We start from the raw sequence: 15871 nt of genomic DNA on the forward strand, positions 1-15871 counted from the left end.
GCCTCCGCGACGATCACGTCGGCTCCCGTCAGTGGTTCGGACTCTGCCTCCGTCACTCCATCGGACTCCGCTTCGTCCTCGAGCACGAGCGTGGATCCCCTTTCGTCGTGGTTATCTTCGGTCTTAAACCCCCACCCGTCGTCGAGCGACTCGTCCGCGTCCGCTTCGATCACGTCCGCCCCCTCGGGCTCGATCACGTCGGCTCCTGGCTCCTCGTCCGCGTCGACCACAACGGACCCCTTCTCCATCTCCCTCCCCATCTCTCTCCCGGGTAGCAACATCACCTCGTCGTCCTCTGCGTCGATCACTGGTGCTCCTGGCAACTCCTCGGCTTCCGGCTCTGCCTCTATAACTGGCAGCGACAGCGCGTCTATTACCTCGTCGAGCATCAGGTATGTTCGCAATGCTCGTAGTATGCGTACTTGGGTATCAGGGCGCTTTACTGACAACGTTATAATCTCAGTGCCTCTATCACTGGTGCTCCGGGTAACTCGAGCTCCAGTGTCAGCGTATCTGTCACCGTCAGCGACAACTCGACCATCACGTTCTCCGGCAACGCGACCATCACGTCGGCCTCCAGCGCGAGCATCACTTCGGGCGTGAGCGCGAACATCACCTCGTCGGCCTCCTCCAACGGAACGATCATCAGTCTGCCGTCGGTCACCTCGTCCTCGATCGCGTTCAATACGACCTCGACGTCGTTCTCGCTCTCCGTCACCCCGTCGATCAACTCACAGTTCACGTTTGTCACGGACACGTCTCTCGCCGTCGCCTCGCAGCCGTCCTCGACGGGTACGCCGACATCGTCGCTCACGGACCCCGACGAGCCGACGACCACGTTCACGGTCAATCCCTCCTCTGCCGCGGACACCAAGCCGACGCAGGCGCCGCTCCCGTCAGGCCTCCCGACGCAGATCTTCCCCGCTGAGGGCTCCAAGCCGTCTGACCCCGACTTGTCGGGCTATTCGCTGATCTCGCTCCTCTTCGACTCGGGCCTCAACTGGGAGTTCGTGGTGAAGAACACGAACTCCTCGTCGCAGATCTTCGCGTGGATGTCTCCCCTCCTCCAGGCCTCGCTGAGCCTGACTGGTAAGACTCTCATGCGCATCATCTCAACGAGCTCTTATTGATGTCCTCGATTCTATTATACAGCTGACCAGGTGAAGACCTACCAGCTCCGCGTGCACGTCCCCGATGACTACAAGAGCGCCGCCGATATCGGCCTCCTCGAGACGATGTGGCTCGCATGGATCCCCAATCAGTCCGTCGACGTCCTCGCTCAGCAGCTCAAGGTGCTGAGCTCGGCGTTCTACACTGCGCTCTCGTCCCCGTACAGCGACCTCGCCAAGCACGTCGTCTCGACCTTCCCCGTCACCAGTGTCTCCACCACCACGGACAATGGATCTGGATCTGGATCTGGCTCTGGTTCGAGCGATGCCTCGTCCTCCGGTGCCAGCTCGTCGTCGAAGACGCGCGAGAACGCAATCATTGGCGTCGTCACGTCGCTCGGCGCGATCACGCTCCTCATCCTGGGCTTCCTCGTCTTCCGCGCCATCAAGCAGCGCCGCGAGCTCGCGCACCGCCGCCTCTCGGACCCGCACGAGCAGGAGTTCGTTGGCGCGCCGCCCGACGACCACGAGTTCGACCGCGACTCGGTCGGTGGCCAGCGCCGCCGCTCGTTCTACTATGCGGCGGACTCTCTGCGCACGGCCCAGGACCACAACGCGACGGGCGCCGTTTCTGAGGATCCGTTCAACCCGAACATGCGCGAGCGCCGTCCTGTCATCGGCACGCCCATCCTGCGTGACAACACGATGAACTGGTAAAGGAAGGAGGAGGGCCCTTGAAGGGCGCGGAGGAGGGCGCATGGACAGCTACCGATGGACGGATGGAGAGGACTGGGGCCTCGTTCGACGCCCGACGTTTGGCCTTTGGGGGATCGATCGTGAAAAATGATACCTGGCCGAACGCCCTCCTCGTTCTCCTTTTCTCTCCCGTTTGGTCTCTCTCGTGTTTGTGCTTGCTTGTTGTGTGCTTGTGTGTTTGTTGGGACCCGGTTTTTCCTTTCCTTCGCGCGCCGCGGTATGGGTGGCACACGGGCGGGCGTCGGGTCGCGCCTCAGGCTCTCTCGCGGATGAGCAAGGAGCGGCCTCGCCGGCCCCTTTGTAGGCTGCAGGCCGCCCGTCTCTGCATTTGCTCTTTGCTCATTGCTCATTGCTCATTGCTCTTGGTTAACGTCTCTCGCACGACCCCTCCCGCTCCTTTACGACTTCCGTTCTTTTGACTTCATCCGTCTTCGACGTACCCATACCGTATATTCATTTTCAATATTTATTTGCTCTGTTGTCGCCATCCCCCCGATACCCCGGTGTCGCGCTGCGTTGTTGGGGACGCGTTGTGTGTCAGTGTGCGCAGTGCTCGCTTTTTTTTTTTTACCTTAGACTTGTTGGTGTTGCTTCTAAATTTTCCCGAGTGGTGGTTTCGCGTATATGTTCAGCACGCAGCGCATGCGGCCTTGACCTGGCCCCCCGGAACGCGTTACTAGTATTAGTATTAGTACGTACTTGTCAGACTTTCGATCATGGTCCCGTTCCGCTTCCCGTACGAATGCGTATGTACACGCTGTAGATCGTCGTACTAGTGCATCGTATCCCCGCGTCGCACTGGCTGCCACACACATACACACATCTTATCCCCGTTGACGTCTAGTTGCGTGCACGCTTGTGGATCGCCCCCCGAGTCCCCCTGCTGCCATCTCTGAATCACTCACCATCACCATCATCACTTATTCGTATTGTTTTACTTAGAACCCTGTTCCGCGCTCGCGAAAGTGTCTATATCAATATCTGGTTCGGATCGTGTCACCTGTCCCTTGCGTCTATGCAGCATGCTATTTTCGTGCCTTCTGAGTTCTGAACGAACAACAGTTCGTGCGACGGACGGAGGGCTAGCGTTGGGAACGCCGTCCCGCATCCCGCATGACAGGGAGGCAAGCGGGCGACAGACGGGCACGGTTAGTCCCATCTATCATGGGAAGACAGATAGATGGATGCAAGTGCACCCGCTGAATCTTCCTTCCTCTTCCTAGCACTGTCAGGCTTCAGCACGAAGGGGGCACTTCATCGTATTCAGAATGCCGCACGGCAACACGAGACCACAAGAGCCACGGTCCACGGTCCAGAGCTCACACTACCCCCGCGCGCAGCTGCTCCCGGAACCGGCGCACAATCGGCACCATCCCGCCCTCGTCGACGTCGAACCCGAGCGCAAGCGCATACGTATTATCGAACCGCGCCGGCCACGACGACACGACGCGCCTGTTCGTCTCGTCGTCCCCGAAGCTGATCAGCGCGGCGGCCTCGGGGCCCGCGACGGCGGCGAGCGCGGCGATCTCCTCGCGCACGGTCGTCGTGAACCCCGGGAGGCACACGACGCGCGTGTGCGGGAAGAAGGCGTCTGCAGGGATGCGCCGCGCGTGCAGGAAGTTCGCGATGGTTGTCTCGGGGCTTGCGACCCAGAGCGGGAGGTCGAGGTCGGGAGAGCTGGGCGACGTGCCGATGGGGCAGGTGCTGGGGAGTCCTTGGAGGGGTTCGCGGATGATACCTGGGGAGTGGGAGCAGACCCAGGCCTGTCAGCAGCCGGTGTGTGCAAGAGTTGGGCTTGAGGTACTTGCCTGAGATGAAGGAAGACGCTGCTGCGGAGGGTGCTCCGGCACGCACCACGATCGTGGGTAGCCGGAGGATGCGGCCGTCGACGAAGCCTCGGCGGGTGTATTCGTTGATGAAGATCTCGTCGATAAGCTTCCCCATGCCATATGCACCTTGCGGGGTTGCGATCGTGTTGGGCTCGATGACGTCGGGCTGATGGACGTTCAGGCTTTGGCATTAATGGAGCAACGTGGCGGGAACGTACCAACGGTCCGCCGTAGACGGCTAACGAAGATGTGAAGATGAATTTGATGACATGGCCGGCCTTCGCTCCGTACTTGCGTGCTGCATCCAGCACCGTCCGAACAGAGTCAATGTTGACCTAGCCCAGAAACTGACGTGAAGCACATGTATACGAGAGGGCAAAGACTGAACTAACCTTCACTCCGAAGTCGAAGTTATCCTCAGAGCCCCGGGACATGATGCCATGGAGGCAGTACACCGTGTCTGGGACTCCATACTCGGTCTGGAAGATTGCATCAACTTCCTCGGGGTTCGTCAAGTTTGCCTTGATGGTGACAGCATTCGAACCCGACGGAGCCTTTGGTTCGATGACGTCCACAAGAATAAGCCTGACATTTGGTGTTTGCGGATCTGTTTGCAGGGCACGAGCCAACTGGATGCAACGGGCGTTACCATGAGCACTTCATATGCATGTAAACCATACTCACCAGCGAACCAAGGAAGCCTCCCGCTCCCGTTATCAGGATGACGTTGTTACCTGACATCCTGCAAGTAAGTCAGAGATAGGTTGAGCGAGAGGAGTGGCTGGCGACAGGGTCTATCGTCCTGCATTGCGTCAGCTTATACCTCATCCGGAAGGATCCTCTAAGGAAGGCCGACGGGGCCCCCCTATGACACGTGAGCTCTGCTACGGGCCGAGACTTACCGTGTACGTAGACAGCTTTTCAGAAGACAACACTGGTGCTACTCGTAGACGGAGACGAAACATAGTATACATCGACATATTCGTACAAAGAGACCCTGCAGTCGCGCACCGGATGAGTACTAGGAGAGCGCCGACTCAAGACCCACTTGCCTTCGTTAGACTGCGGAACGGTTTTCTTCTTTCACGCCTTTCCAGCCGATCCGAACAAGTGGAAGAACCGCTCACAGACAGCTTCAAAGGCCTGTGTTGCGTCCTCGACCGCGTCAGGGAAGGGCTTGCTCGCCAACGCCTCGGACAAGTGCTTGGCATAGACATCACGGCCCCAGCTGTTGATGTTGATCTACATGATGCTGAGAGTCGCTCCAGGTCTCGTCGAATTGGGATGTCTTACCTTGGAGATGCCGTTCTTGATGCACTCTCTGAACAGCTCGTCCGGTAGCTGATCGGTACCGTGGAGACACAACGGGACGGAGCCCTTGAACGTCTTCTGCAGGTCTTTCAAGCTGCGAAATGCGCACACCCGTCAACAAGACGGGCATCATCTAGGTCGTTGACCTACTCACATGTCTTGTCTGAAGTTAGGAGGGTTGATGTACGATCCGTGAAGGTTTCCAATACTGGGCGCAAGTACCGTCGCACCCGTCCTGCGAGATTCATAAGCATGGGGGCTACGAGCGAAAGCCGACTCGAATTCTCACCCCTCAATAAACGCGAGAGCCTTCTCTGGGTTAGTCAGCTTGGCGTCGGATATCACCCTCAGCCCGGCCTCTCCACCTTCAAGGCGTCCGAGCTCGACCTCGACTGCGACGCCACACTTCTCAGCGCGTTCGACATATGGCCGTGCGAGAGCGATGTTCTCTTCGTCAGTCTATTGGTGGGTGTCAGTCGACTTAACGTGCAGACAACATGCGCGTCGATGCATACCTCTGCGTGACTAGCGTCCACCATGATGCTGTCGAATGCAATTCCCTGTTCTGCGAGGGAAAGCGCGAGCTCAAGGTGCTCTGGATCGGTTGCATGATCGAGGTTGACCGCAATCGGGACAGAAGCCTGGTGAGCACTATGTCGAGGACATCAATTATTATTCGTAGGATTGCGTTTGTTGTCTTACGCGTTGAGGCAGAACTGAAGCCAAGGGCCCTTTCCGAAGGCGAGAGTGACGGGGAAGAACTGTATGATAGCTGGACTGCGACATCGCTCGGCCGCACGGACCAATCCGATCACACAGTTCGCATCGTAGCTGTTGGAGGACCCGTTAGCTGCAGCGATAAGAAAGGCACCCCACACGGTTGCATAACACTCACCAGGTTTGTGCTAGGATCCCATAACCTTCTTCCTCCGCTTTGCGTAGAATGGCTAGGGTGCGATTGTTCTCAAGGCTCATGGTCTCGATCTCTTTTGGCAGGGCTCTCTGTGGGGTAGTCGAGGAGATCTGACACAGTGGTACTGTCACTAGAGTTGAGCTCAGGCATCCCGATGGATGACCGCGTCTGGCGCCTGGCCACCTGACCCGTATCAGCGTGGCTTTACAAAAGACTAGTACCCATCGTATGCAGTGTTGTCGTATCCCTTTCTTCCCTTTCTTCTCTTTGATATGCACTCGCAGTCTTCTCTGCTACCTGGTAACAGCTGCATGTTGGTTGGATAAAGGCAACGGTGATTAAGCGGCGTGCAAAAGCGTGCAGTCGGCGTGGGAAGTATGACGTGGCTAGTAGTTTGTGGCTGGTGTCCGCGCGTTGTTTCTTGTCAATGTGAGTACATGAGTATATGGTCTCTACAGCGTTTCCATATTGATTTTGCTTCAATCCGAAGCCAGCACGTCCAGTGAAGCTGCGCGAGCCTGACGGGTCGCATCAGGAACTGCTGCTACTAGCTCTGCTACCCCTCGTAAGCACGGTGTGTCAACTTCTCGCAATACCGTGTCGACAACGGCATCGGAAGGAACATCATGGCAGGCATTTGGGCAAAGAGCACCATGCGCATATGCATGTCTTCAGCACATTGCACCTACCTCTTTGACAACGAGCCGGAGCGTATTGCATATTAGACGACACCAGTTCTGCCCCTCATCCGGTGTCCCTCCTCCTTCACCTCGGTCCTCCGACCGACACCCTCGACTCGAACTGCTTGCCGCAGGAATGAACGGTCAAGGCTTCACCTTTCACGTTCCCCGTGGCCCCTTGCCGGTGATGAACCATGCTCAGGATGTGGTCCAGCTCGATTACGGTCCCCCGGACGGCACCGTTGCGCCACCTATGTCGCAACTCAAGAACGTCAGAATGTACGTCCTCATCCCTCCTCATGCCACACCTATGCTTTCGGGAGACCTCACAATGATATCACAATGCAGCCAGGAGTGGGCGATGGCATACCGTCAACCTTCCCCAAGCGAGTCTGAGGAAGACGGGGACCCGTCGGCGGACTCCAAGTCGGAATACCCTTCCTCGCAGGAAACGCAGCTCAGCGACTTGACCGAGCCCCCCGAAGACGATGCCAGCTCAACCACCACTGTGGGTGACGTCGGCGCGGTGGACTCCTACCGTGCGGCGCCGACCCAGGCTCCCCCGCCGACCCAACAGGCTCAGTGGCACCAGTTCCACGCACTCACGAGGACGCGCACTCTGCGGAAGGAGGATACGATGATGTCGATCGACGGTGCGTTCATGCCCTACCAGCGTATCGGACCCTCCTTGACATTAAAACCTTCTTCCGGACAGCACCCTCCATCGTGGATCAGGTGGAGGAGCGGATGGTGGCCATCGAGGGTAATCTGCGCAGCGAGCTCTGCAATAGGCAGGCACAAAGCGCCGCTGAGATTCAAGCAGCAATCAGACAGTGCTTCTTGCAGACGCAGAGAGAGCTGCTGGACCTCAAGAAAGAGGTCGTCGACCTGCGCCTCCAGCTCGAACGACTCGGACTCCGCAACGGGTACTGATGTCGAGTTTTGCGTATACTTGTACTTATACTTCTGATCTCCGCCTGTACCATCTATGCCGCGATGTAGCTTCATGCGCTCGCTCAAGCACGTAATGCAGTATGTTGAAGTCCGAACCACCCAGTAAGAGATCGAACAGGCACTCGCACACGGGTCTGTCTCGAGTCGAAGGCCCGAAGGCCAAGGTGCAGATTCCACGGCGAGCAGGGTACAAGTTTGCGAGAGCCGGTGGCGCTTTTACATCCCATGAACCCATATCCATCCCCACTCCAACCACTCCCAACCTCGCCCTCGCCCCAACCATCCTCCTGGACTTGATCCTTCGCGCTCGCGCCATCCTCGTCTTGATCCTTCGCGCTCGCGCCATCCTGGGCTTGATCCATCGCGCTCGCGCCTTGATCCGTCGGGCTCGCGCCATCCTGGTCCTGCTCGGCTCTATCCTGGATGTCGGCTCTGTCCTGGGTCGGCTCTGTCCTGGGTCGGCTCTGTCCTGGGTCGGCTCTGTCCTGGGTCGGCTCTATCCTCGGGGAGTCCTGTAGGATATCCAGTTCCCCGGGGCCCCAGGGTAAACGCTACAATTACAGTAAGGTCCAATGTCCTATCCGAGTCCAAACAAGGTCCAATGTCCTATCCGAGTCCAAGCAAGGTCCAATATCCTATCCGAGTCCCGAAACCAGGGGAAACCGAGGCCAGAGAAGGAGAGAGAGAGGAGAGAGAGAGAGAGAAGAGAGAGAGAGAGAGAAGAGAGAGAGAGAGAGAAGAGAGAGAGACCGAGCGCTAGAGAGAGAAACCAAGACCAAGGGAACCGAGACCCGAGAGAGAAAAGAGAGAGACCGAGACCAGATGAGAAGAGAGAGAAAGAAGAGAGAGAGACAGAGACCAGATAGAGAAACCAAGACCAGAGAGAGAAGAGAGAGACCGAAACCAGATAGAGAGAAGAGAGAGACCGAGACCAGAGAGAGAAACTAAGACCAAGCGAACCGAGACGAGAGGGAAACCGAGACCGAGAGAAACCGAAACCAAGGGAGACGAGAGGAACCGAGACCAAAAAGAAACCGAAACCAAAGAGAAACTAGGACCAAAAGAAAGCGAAGGTGAAGAAGAAGAACCGAAACCGAAAGCGAGTCGAAAGGGTCCATATCCTGATGTCCCAATTGATGTCCAATCCATCCAACCCCATTCAATCCTTCCATCCGCGAACCCATTCCCATTCCCATTCCAACCCAACCACGCCGGCCGCCTAGCGGCCGACGTTCGTCGCGCGCGGGCCACGGACCTTCGTTCGCATTGCGAGGAAGTCCGTGGACACGACCCGCATCCGCCCACCTTGCTGCTGCTGCATGCGCTCCTCCCATCGCTTGTGCGCGAGATCCGCCGCGGACCTGAGGTGTCCGATGGGCGCGGTGTTCGTCTGGGGAGCGGTGGGAGCGTGGTAGGTCTTGGGCTTCTTGGAGGCGGGCGGTGCGTCCCGCACGTTCATCGCGCGCGGGCCACGGACCTTCGTTCGCATTGCGAGGAAGTCCGTGGACACGACCCGCATCCGCCCGCCTTGCTGCTGCTGCATGCGCTCCTCCCACCGCTTGTGCGCGAGATCCGCTGCGGACCTAAGGTGTCCGATGGGCGCGGTGTTCGTCTGGGGAGCGGTGGGAGTGTGGGTGCTAAGCGAGGAGTAGGTCTTGGGCTTCTTGGATGCGGGCGGTGCGTCCCGCGAGGACGTGCCCGGGCGACCCGTAGGTCCGCCGGAGCGTGAAGTATCGCCGTGCTCTTCGTCGCGGTCGCGCTTGCGCTTCAAGTTTTGGCTCTGACCCGCAGTGCTGTTTGTAGTCGATGAAGAAGAAGAGTGAGAGGGGGGTCGAGCGGGTGTATGGGGAGCGCGAGCGGCAGGTGGCGAACGACGCTTAGGAAGAGGGGCGGTTTTCAAAATAAAGTTTCTTGCGGGAGGAGCGCTCGTCGAAGAGGCGGCTGGAGTGGATGACGAGGAGTGAGAGGGTTCAAACTCCTTGCGCGCCTTCTTGACGGTGAAGCTTGTTGACGTGGTCCTCGATGGCTGGGACTCGTCGATGACCTTGCGCTTCTTCTCCCGGGGCCTCTGATCGCCGACAGGTGCCCTTGTGGTGATTGTGGGCTTGTGAACAGTACCTGTCGTTGACAGCTCAACTGGAGGTGAAGGTAGGACTAGGAGCGTGTCACGGGTTGACGGGGTAGCGATCGAGGAAAGTGCAGACGCTTGGACAGGCGAGAGCAAGGGCTGGTCGCGACCTTGTCGTACGACTTCGGAATCGAGAGAGTCGGCGTCGTTAGAGTTGCCACTGTCGTTATCAAGTATGACAGTCTCCTTGTCCTCGGAGTCAACAAGCTTCGCCAACTTTGTGTAAGCAGTGCTGGGCTGCAGTCTTCCATCCCCGAACGAAGTAACAGAGGGCGGGCGTGCGGGGGAAGTGACTATGGTTGGAGGAAGGACTGCGCTGGGCTCTTCCAGCTGCTCTGCTTGAGGAGGATTCGACGGCAGGATAGTCGCAGCGTCGGGGTCCTCGAATACGCTGTCGACGCTCACCTCTTCCATGTAGTGATCAGAAGGGAGTTGGGGAGAGGGGAGCAGGGGTGAAGTTGGAGTCGACAGTGGAGAGGAGTATGCGTGGGGCACGGAGAACCATGGGGGCATCGGCCGGGGTGCGGGAGTGTGAACGGGTACGGCATCAGCTCTCCGGTTGCTCATGATGATGTCCAACGGTAGGGTGATAACGCTGAAGGCGTAGCATGAGCAAAGCGTCCACAAGGAATTCGTTAATAGGAACTCACCATATCTCTGACTGAAGTCCTGGTGACGATGCAGATGTAATGGAGGGGCGCGGGCCGCCAAAGAGAAGCGAGAAAGCGGGTGCTATGATGATCTCCTTGCGTTCGTCCGAGTCACTTTGGTCAGTGAGCGGTTGGTTCGATTCAGGGTGAGGCTGGCTAGGGTCAGGACTAGCCGCGCGGGGTTCGTTGTCCTCAATCCTAGAGGTCGCGCTATGAGAGTCACGCCTTCATGATGCTCGAAGACACACTCACAGTGAAATTTCGTGAACGTCGCCCTGCGCCATTGCCATCTCGAGCTCCTGAGCAAACATGTCCATATCACGAACGCGTTCCTCAGTTTTCTGTTCGTCCATGTCGCCTTGTGGAGTCTCGACGAGGTGAATGCCAAGTCCGGATGCCTGCTCCCTTGACGTCGGGGGCGCACCTGAGGTGTTAATAGGGGGAGGTGCGGAGGATTTGGTGAAGGGGGAAGCAGTGAGATAGTCGGACATAATGAAGCTGATGGTAGAAGTTGTGCGGTGTGTGAAGAATAGTAGAAAAGACTGCGCAGCAGTACGAAGATGTAGAGTAAATATGAAGCGTGCGGGGATAATGATGGTATAGGAAAGAGAAGTGTGCTGAGCTGCGAGCGGGCGGGCGGCGAGGTATGGGCTGACCGGGCCAATTCGATATCCACCCACAGATTGCTGTCACCTACCTTGGACATCTGCAATATGGGCTTACCTATGCATGGAGTTGGATGGGAATATAACCTCAAGCTCATCAGCGCAACTTTCATTCATTATATGCGTCATCATGCAGGACATCAGACGGCAGAGACTGGGGGCGAAGTGACGGATGTGAGCTCTCAATACACTTGAAGCGACAAGTACTCACCGAGTTCGCAAAGCGCCAGTTCTTGCTCTAACAGTCGTGATGGGGATGCAAGCTGATGCAAGTCATCGTCACGGAGGACAGACTACGCGCCGCGGGCTATGGCGCTCGGCGCCCCGCCATGTCCAAATTAGGCAACTGCGCGCCTAGCCGCCGCGAGCATATTGCGCATTCGAGAATCCAATTCATGTCAAGAAAATATAAGAGTGCATATGTGAGCATACTGGATAGTACATATCTATCTACATATCATAGGTACTACATAAGAAGACTGCATGATGGTCAAGAGTTGAGGACGCTATCGTACATTACTACATTGTACTCTACACAAGTTCGAAGTAAGTAGGCGGGTAAGAACGTCCAGGGACAGTACAGTGAGAATATGCATTAGTTATGGTACGTTGTCCGAGCGTAGATCATGAGTAGCCGTATGTCATAAGCGTCGATTGCAGCGAGTGATAGAGTCGCGCGAGCCGCTCAACTTCGCCGGTGGAAGAGGTGCTTGACGGTCTGTAACAGACCTTGGAAGCATCTCCTATTCCTTGGGTAAGCGGGGCGTGCTTTGAGGTCGTCAGTGCCGGAGCCGTGAGGGGGGTCTATCTGGGTGATGATAGGATGATCGTCCGACCCATCCGCTGTTGAGACGTCCCACGCGACCTCACAGCTCGAGCTTGTGGCCGTATCCCCTTCGAAAGCAGACCCAATGCTCGGCTCATATGTATCATAGCCGTCGAAGGGGATGATGATATGGGGATGTGGCGTAGACTCGACCGAGGGAGGGAATAAATCATGCCCCGGTTCAGGGCTGGCATGGCGGGACCTCTCCGGGGGTGCAGGCGAGGGCGAGGGGAGAGGTGATGGAAATATGGAGGGGGAGAGGTTCTTGCCAAGGGGAACTGCACGCTCGGCGAATGGTCGCACTCGCTTAGCAACCGCATCGTGTTTGTCGCAGTCTGAAGGGCTGCCGCAGAGGCCATGGTTCTCGAGGCTGACTCGCCGTTTCTTGGGACGTGATGGGGGCTGATACTGTGGGTCTGTTCGACTCCGCTTGCGAGTACCGGGACCAACCTCTTGGCTATCGAGTGGCTCCGGAGACGAAGACAAACCCAGCACAGGTGGCAGACGCCTCGGAAAGCCTGCCTCGGCCGATGTGCTCCAGTCCGAAGCAGCTGGAGACAGAGAACGCGTATACTCAGGTTGAGCTCGCTCCTTGCCCTTGAGAGATGGGCGAGGTGAGTCGGAGCAGGCAGTGGAAGATCCCGAAGAGGCACTGGTTTCGGACGACAAGGATGGCGAGCGTCGGCACGTGTAGGATTCGGGGTTTGTATAGGGAAGGGTATGGGACACTAGGAGCGGCCTAAAGTTGCGTATTAGCACCATGGAATCCGCCTCGGCCCATGAGAGCGTCGCCGGTATTTGCTCAGAGTTAACGAGCGATAAGAAGGGGGACAGTGCGTCTGGTGCGTCGGTCGAGTAATGATCTTCCGGGGTATCAATGACTGAATGACCAGATGCATAGCCGTCTGCCGCTGCGTCCCGACGTCGAGCGAGGAAGGAGACCAGCGAGTTCTTCATCTGCGCGATGGATCGATCAACCCCGCGCCTGACCCTCACATAGTCGTCCGAGCGGACCCAGCCCTCAGTCGCGTCAAGGTACGACACGACATCAGCCAGATATTCCGACATGGTTATGATAGTCAGACTATCGAGGATATAGTGCGGTTCTTCGGCCTCCAGAAGATGCAACTGATGGTGAACTGCGACAATCTAACCAGAGAGACGCGTCACACAAAACTGAAAAGATGGAATAAGAAGAGGATACACGCACGATTGCGATAACATTCTCCACAGTGTTCCCAGGAAGGAAGGATAACATCCGACACAGCAGCTGCTCCAGCATGCCCGCATGCTCCAGCAGCGTTTCCAGCAGCGCTACGTATCCTGGGATCTCATGAAGATCCAGGGTGAAGGCAGGAAGCGTGATAACATCTGAACATACGTGCCAATCGGTGTTAGCGACACGGTGACCATATACGCGACATTCGTCACGAAGGCACGTACTGCTCCTGAAGTGGTTGATGAGCTGTTGAGCCCATGCCGCGGCTTGGCGCGGCGTCAACACCTGGTCTGGGTGAAGGAGCCCAGAAAGCGAGAGATCGAGAGACATAGTAGCGTGCAGCTGTGAAGGAAGGACCTGCCTTGTGGGCCCGCTTGCGTACGCCTCAAGCTACTTATTGCGCGTACGGGCGACAATGCATGGCAGAACTTCTCGCGCGGACAATTGCGCTCGCGTGATGACCTCGCGACGGCGCACACGGTATTAGTTTGCGAAATTTCCTACTCAGGGTCATCTTCTCCGGGAAGCTCATTTCGCGACGCGAGGCGCACTGTGCTGCGAAGATGGTGGACAAGACAAAAGAGAATAAGCGCTCATATATCGCCTGATGGACGGGAAGAGGCGACAAACGCCAAGCAGGGATGAACTGCTTGAGGCCAACAATAAGCCCAAGAAAACATTTCGCACAGGGAGTCAAGATGTATAGAATAGGAAGCGGTGGCACTGTTGTCACTTTTCAAAGACGGAAGTACTCGACGTTCGAGGACAATTGCTCCGGGTTCTACTGAATACCCCATTATTATGAGTCCCTTGTAATGGCGTGAAGCTGAAGACCCTTACCTCTGAAGACGATAGTTCACGACTAGAATTGAACACGTATGGTACGACGCTAGAGCAGTTTATCTGCCACCATGCACCGCAGCCGTAGACCGCACCCCGCGCGCTCGTCCAGCACAACCCGGAGTTTATCAATGAGCAGGGCCGTAAGCCCAACAGGAAGTCGGAGGTCCTCCATGTTGGGACAAATAGCGCAAAAAGACTTCTTTTCAGCCTTCAGAGACGGACGTAGCGCATCGAGGCACTGGTCGACGAGATGTGCGTCGCAGAGCTCGAGGCGGGTGACATTCGGGAGGAGGCATAAGAGCAGGTTTGAGTCGCACCATGACGGCCACACACGCTGGCTTGCGATGGTGACATGGCGAATCGTCGTAACATGACCGGCAACGAAGGCTTCGATGGCTTGCTGGAGGAGCGTTCGGGTTGCGCCCGCCGTGTTCAGCTCGAGGCGCAGCGACGAGCCCGTGTCGGGGTTGGATACAGAGATGGCGAGAGCGGTGAAAGTGACGTCGATGGTGAGTGCGGTGGAGGGGTCCATGAAGGGGAAGCGGATCTCCGTGGAAGGCGACAGACGGTGTGCGTCCATTCCATGTAGACGGATGGCGCAGTGCGATGGAATGACGATGAACGAGAGGATACTCCGCATGAGGTTAAGCGAGCTATCCTGGCCGCGACAGTCACCGATGTCGAGCCTTCGCAGGAAGGGGAGGGATGCCGAGCCCATGATCGGCGGGTCAGGTGGGTACAGGTGGGTCGGCAGCCCCGATATCCTGGCGTCTTGAAGGAGGGGTGTCTGCGACAGGAGCTCGAACAAGTCGTGGAGCGACCAATACACTGGGGAGGACACGAAGGACACAGACAGGTGCGTCAAGCTCTCGAAGAAGTTGGAGGGCAAGAACGGCACGTCGTGCAGCACGAGGTTCCTCAGTTTTGGTGCCGCCCCGTTGAACAGCTCGACCGTCCCCTTGAACATGGCCGAGTCGACCTCGTTCGCACCCGGACGAGCGACCCTGCGGCGTATGATAGCGCGCTCGAGCCAGCGCCCGGGGAATGCGAGTAGATCCGCAGATAGCTCCGCGGGCGTGCATTCGCGCAAATCATGCAAATGCAACTCCGCAATTCTCGCACTCTGCCCGACCGCATCCCTGAGCGCTGCGCTCGGACGGTTGCGATCGACATAAACGACCAGAGGGGCTTGCTGGGCGCGTGTGCGGAAGATGGACGACGCTGTGTAGCCTACAGTGGTCTCGGGGATTGTCGACCACAGAGAGGGCATGTCGAGTGCGAGGGCACGCCAGCTACGGCACACGTGTGTGACGGGGAGGAGTTCGTACGTCTGCTTGGCGGAGGAAGGCCCAACGTATCCAGGAAGCGAAAGCGAGGATGGCACCATGGAGAACACGAGGGCGAGCAGCTCGGGTGGGAGCTTGTTGATAGGACAATGTGCGTTCATGGTTTCTTGGATGAGGCTGGCAGCGAGATGCAGGACGAGCTGGACCTGCGTCAGCTGCAGAGGTTTTGGTGAGTTGGCGGAAGGGGCGAGCATGATGGGGAAGACCGTACCGTCTCCATACTGAGCGCGAATTCCCGGTCAGTACTCGGAGCCGCCACAAGTGACGAAGTGGCACGCACCTGAGAGACCAACGCTCGCGCAATACATCTTCAACCACGGTGTTCAGAATGTGCATTGTGGCGGACTGTGCGGTAGTGGCAGTGGTAGTGGAGGCCATGACGCCCTGCGAAACGTTAGCGAACGGCGAGAGTATACGCGTACCGAGCACCCCCCCTGCATTTTATACCGTCGCCTGCTGTCAGAGTCGAGGTCGGGGCGCCCGTCACGATACGTACATTATCGGAATGCTGAAACATCTTCAAGGATATTTGACTTCCCAGTTCGGACCGCAAGCAAGAGACCAGCCACGCCCCCAAATGCCCCCTACCTTCGTTACCTTGTATACCTCATAGAAGAGATCACCGCAAGCGGAGATTACCAG

At 57.4% G+C, this 15871-nt stretch overlaps 7 protein-coding genes across 7 annotated transcripts; 2 read left to right on the forward strand and 5 right to left on the reverse strand.

Moving 5' to 3' along the window:
- Positions 1 to 403: 403 nt before the first annotated feature.
- L226DRAFT_583364 (uncharacterized protein) lies at positions 404 to 2163 on the forward strand (the record flags this gene model as incomplete). The annotated part of the gene is made up of 3 exons (XM_067685556.1): positions 404 to 426; positions 581 to 1089; positions 1153 to 2163. The coding sequence occupies 3 exons, from the start codon at positions 404 to 406 to the stop codon at positions 1824 to 1826; spliced, it is 1206 nt and encodes a 401-aa protein (XP_067534534.1). The 3' UTR covers positions 1827 to 2163.
- A 913-nt stretch (positions 2164 to 3076) lies between these two features.
- On the reverse strand, positions 3077 to 4464 carry L226DRAFT_553474 (NAD(P)-binding protein). Its single transcript, XM_067682928.1, has 5 exons — positions 4379 to 4464; positions 4087 to 4323; positions 3913 to 4029; positions 3674 to 3860; positions 3077 to 3603 (listed from the first exon to the last, which is right to left on the reverse strand). Exons 1-5 carry the CDS (start codon positions 4433 to 4435, stop codon positions 3185 to 3187), a joined length of 1017 nt encoding a protein of 338 aa, XP_067534535.1. The 5' UTR covers positions 4436 to 4464; the 3' UTR covers positions 3077 to 3184.
- Positions 4465 to 4631: 167 nt separating this feature from the next.
- On the reverse strand, positions 4632 to 6230 carry L226DRAFT_553475 (aldolase). Its single transcript, XM_067682929.1, has 8 exons — positions 5901 to 6230; positions 5708 to 5836; positions 5521 to 5656; positions 5295 to 5464; positions 5160 to 5240; positions 4988 to 5099; positions 4747 to 4936; positions 4632 to 4691 (listed from the first exon to the last, which is right to left on the reverse strand). Exons 1-7 carry the CDS (start codon positions 5978 to 5980, stop codon positions 4778 to 4780), a joined length of 867 nt encoding a protein of 288 aa, XP_067534536.1. The 5' UTR covers positions 5981 to 6230; the 3' UTR covers positions 4632 to 4691; positions 4747 to 4777.
- A 211-nt stretch (positions 6231 to 6441) lies between these two features.
- On the forward strand, positions 6442 to 7645 carry L226DRAFT_560997 (uncharacterized protein). Its single transcript, XM_067683399.1, has 4 exons — positions 6442 to 6483; positions 6538 to 6877; positions 6947 to 7251; positions 7314 to 7645. Exons 2-4 carry the CDS (start codon positions 6735 to 6737, stop codon positions 7529 to 7531), a joined length of 666 nt encoding a protein of 221 aa, XP_067534537.1. The 5' UTR covers positions 6442 to 6483; positions 6538 to 6734; the 3' UTR covers positions 7532 to 7645.
- Positions 7646 to 8298: 653 nt separating this feature from the next.
- L226DRAFT_560998 (uncharacterized protein) lies at positions 8299 to 11054 on the reverse strand. The gene is made up of 3 exons (XM_067683400.1): positions 10583 to 11054; positions 10331 to 10528; positions 8299 to 10275 (listed from the first exon to the last, which is right to left on the reverse strand). The coding sequence occupies exons 1-3, from the start codon at positions 10819 to 10821 to the stop codon at positions 8772 to 8774; spliced, it is 1941 nt and encodes a 646-aa protein (XP_067534538.1). The 5' UTR covers positions 10822 to 11054; the 3' UTR covers positions 8299 to 8771.
- Positions 11055 to 11353: 299 nt separating this feature from the next.
- On the reverse strand, positions 11354 to 13613 carry L226DRAFT_560999 (uncharacterized protein). Its single transcript, XM_067683401.1, has 3 exons — positions 13265 to 13613; positions 13032 to 13192; positions 11354 to 12970 (listed from the first exon to the last, which is right to left on the reverse strand). Exons 1-3 carry the CDS (start codon positions 13368 to 13370, stop codon positions 11681 to 11683), a joined length of 1557 nt encoding a protein of 518 aa, XP_067534539.1. The 5' UTR covers positions 13371 to 13613; the 3' UTR covers positions 11354 to 11680.
- Positions 13614 to 13845: 232 nt separating this feature from the next.
- On the reverse strand, positions 13846 to 15539 carry L226DRAFT_488135 (uncharacterized protein). Its single transcript, XM_067677224.1, has 3 exons — positions 15510 to 15539; positions 15441 to 15450; positions 13846 to 15384 (listed from the first exon to the last, which is right to left on the reverse strand). Exons 2-3 carry the CDS (start codon positions 15447 to 15449, stop codon positions 13930 to 13932), a joined length of 1464 nt encoding a protein of 487 aa, XP_067534540.1. The 5' UTR covers position 15450; positions 15510 to 15539; the 3' UTR covers positions 13846 to 13929.
- Between the last annotated feature and the right edge of the window lie 332 nt (positions 15540 to 15871).

Source organism: Lentinus tigrinus (genome assembly GCF_003813185.1).
Source record: "Lentinus tigrinus ALCF2SS1-7 unplaced genomic scaffold L226scaffold_15, whole genome shotgun sequence".
NCBI lineage: Eukaryota > Fungi > Basidiomycota > Agaricomycetes > Polyporales > Polyporaceae > Lentinus > Lentinus tigrinus.

Bases quoted from the DNA above. Each gene is read 5' to 3' on its own strand.
- L226DRAFT_553474 (XM_067682928.1), bottom strand. From the start codon at position 4,435: ATGTCAGGTAACAACGTCATCCTGATAACGGGAGCGGGAGGCTTCCTT. The intron at 3,861-3,912 runs GTACGTTCCCGC...AACGTCCATCAG, and splicing joins CCGTCTACGGCGGACCGTTG to CCCGACGTCATCGAGCCCAA. The intron at 3,604-3,673 runs GCAAGTACCTCA...CCCACTCCCCAG, and splicing joins AGCGTCTTCCTTCATCTCAG to GTATCATCCGCGAACCCCTC.
- L226DRAFT_553475 (XM_067682929.1), bottom strand. From the start codon at position 5,980: ATGAGCCTTGAGAACAATCGCACCCTAGCCATTCTACGCAAAGCGGAG. The intron at 5,241-5,294 runs GTGAGAATTCGA...TGAATCTCGCAG, and splicing joins GCTCTCGCGTTTATTGAGGG to GACGGGTGCGACGGTACTTG. The intron at 4,937-4,987 runs GTAAGACATCCC...AGCATCATGTAG, and splicing joins TCAAGAACGGCATCTCCAAG to ATCAACATCAACAGCTGGGG.
- L226DRAFT_560997 (XM_067683399.1), top strand. From the start codon at position 6,735: ATGAACGGTCAAGGCTTCACCTTTCACGTTCCCCGTGGCCCCTTGCCG. The intron at 6,878-6,946 runs GTACGTCCTCAT...ATCACAATGCAG, and splicing joins CAACTCAAGAACGTCAGAAT to CCAGGAGTGGGCGATGGCAT. The intron at 7,252-7,313 runs GTGCGTTCATGC...TCTTCCGGACAG, and splicing joins TACGATGATGTCGATCGACG to CACCCTCCATCGTGGATCAG.
- L226DRAFT_560998 (XM_067683400.1), bottom strand. From the start codon at position 10,821: ATGTCCGACTATCTCACTGCTTCCCCCTTCACCAAATCCTCCGCACCT. The intron at 10,529-10,582 runs GTGAGTGTGTCT...CGCGACCTCTAG, and splicing joins GACGTTCACGAAATTTCACT to GATTGAGGACAACGAACCCC. The intron at 10,276-10,330 runs GTGAGTTCCTAT...CTACGCCTTCAG, and splicing joins GGACTTCAGTCAGAGATATG to CGTTATCACCCTACCGTTGG.
- L226DRAFT_560999 (XM_067683401.1), bottom strand. From the start codon at position 13,370: ATGTCTCTCGATCTCTCGCTTTCTGGGCTCCTTCACCCAGACCAGGTG. The intron at 13,193-13,264 runs GTACGTGCCTTC...ACGTATGTTCAG, and splicing joins CATCAACCACTTCAGGAGCA to ATGTTATCACGCTTCCTGCC. The intron at 12,971-13,031 runs GTGCGTGTATCC...CTCTCTGGTTAG, and splicing joins TGGAGAATGTTATCGCAATC to ATTGTCGCAGTTCACCATCA.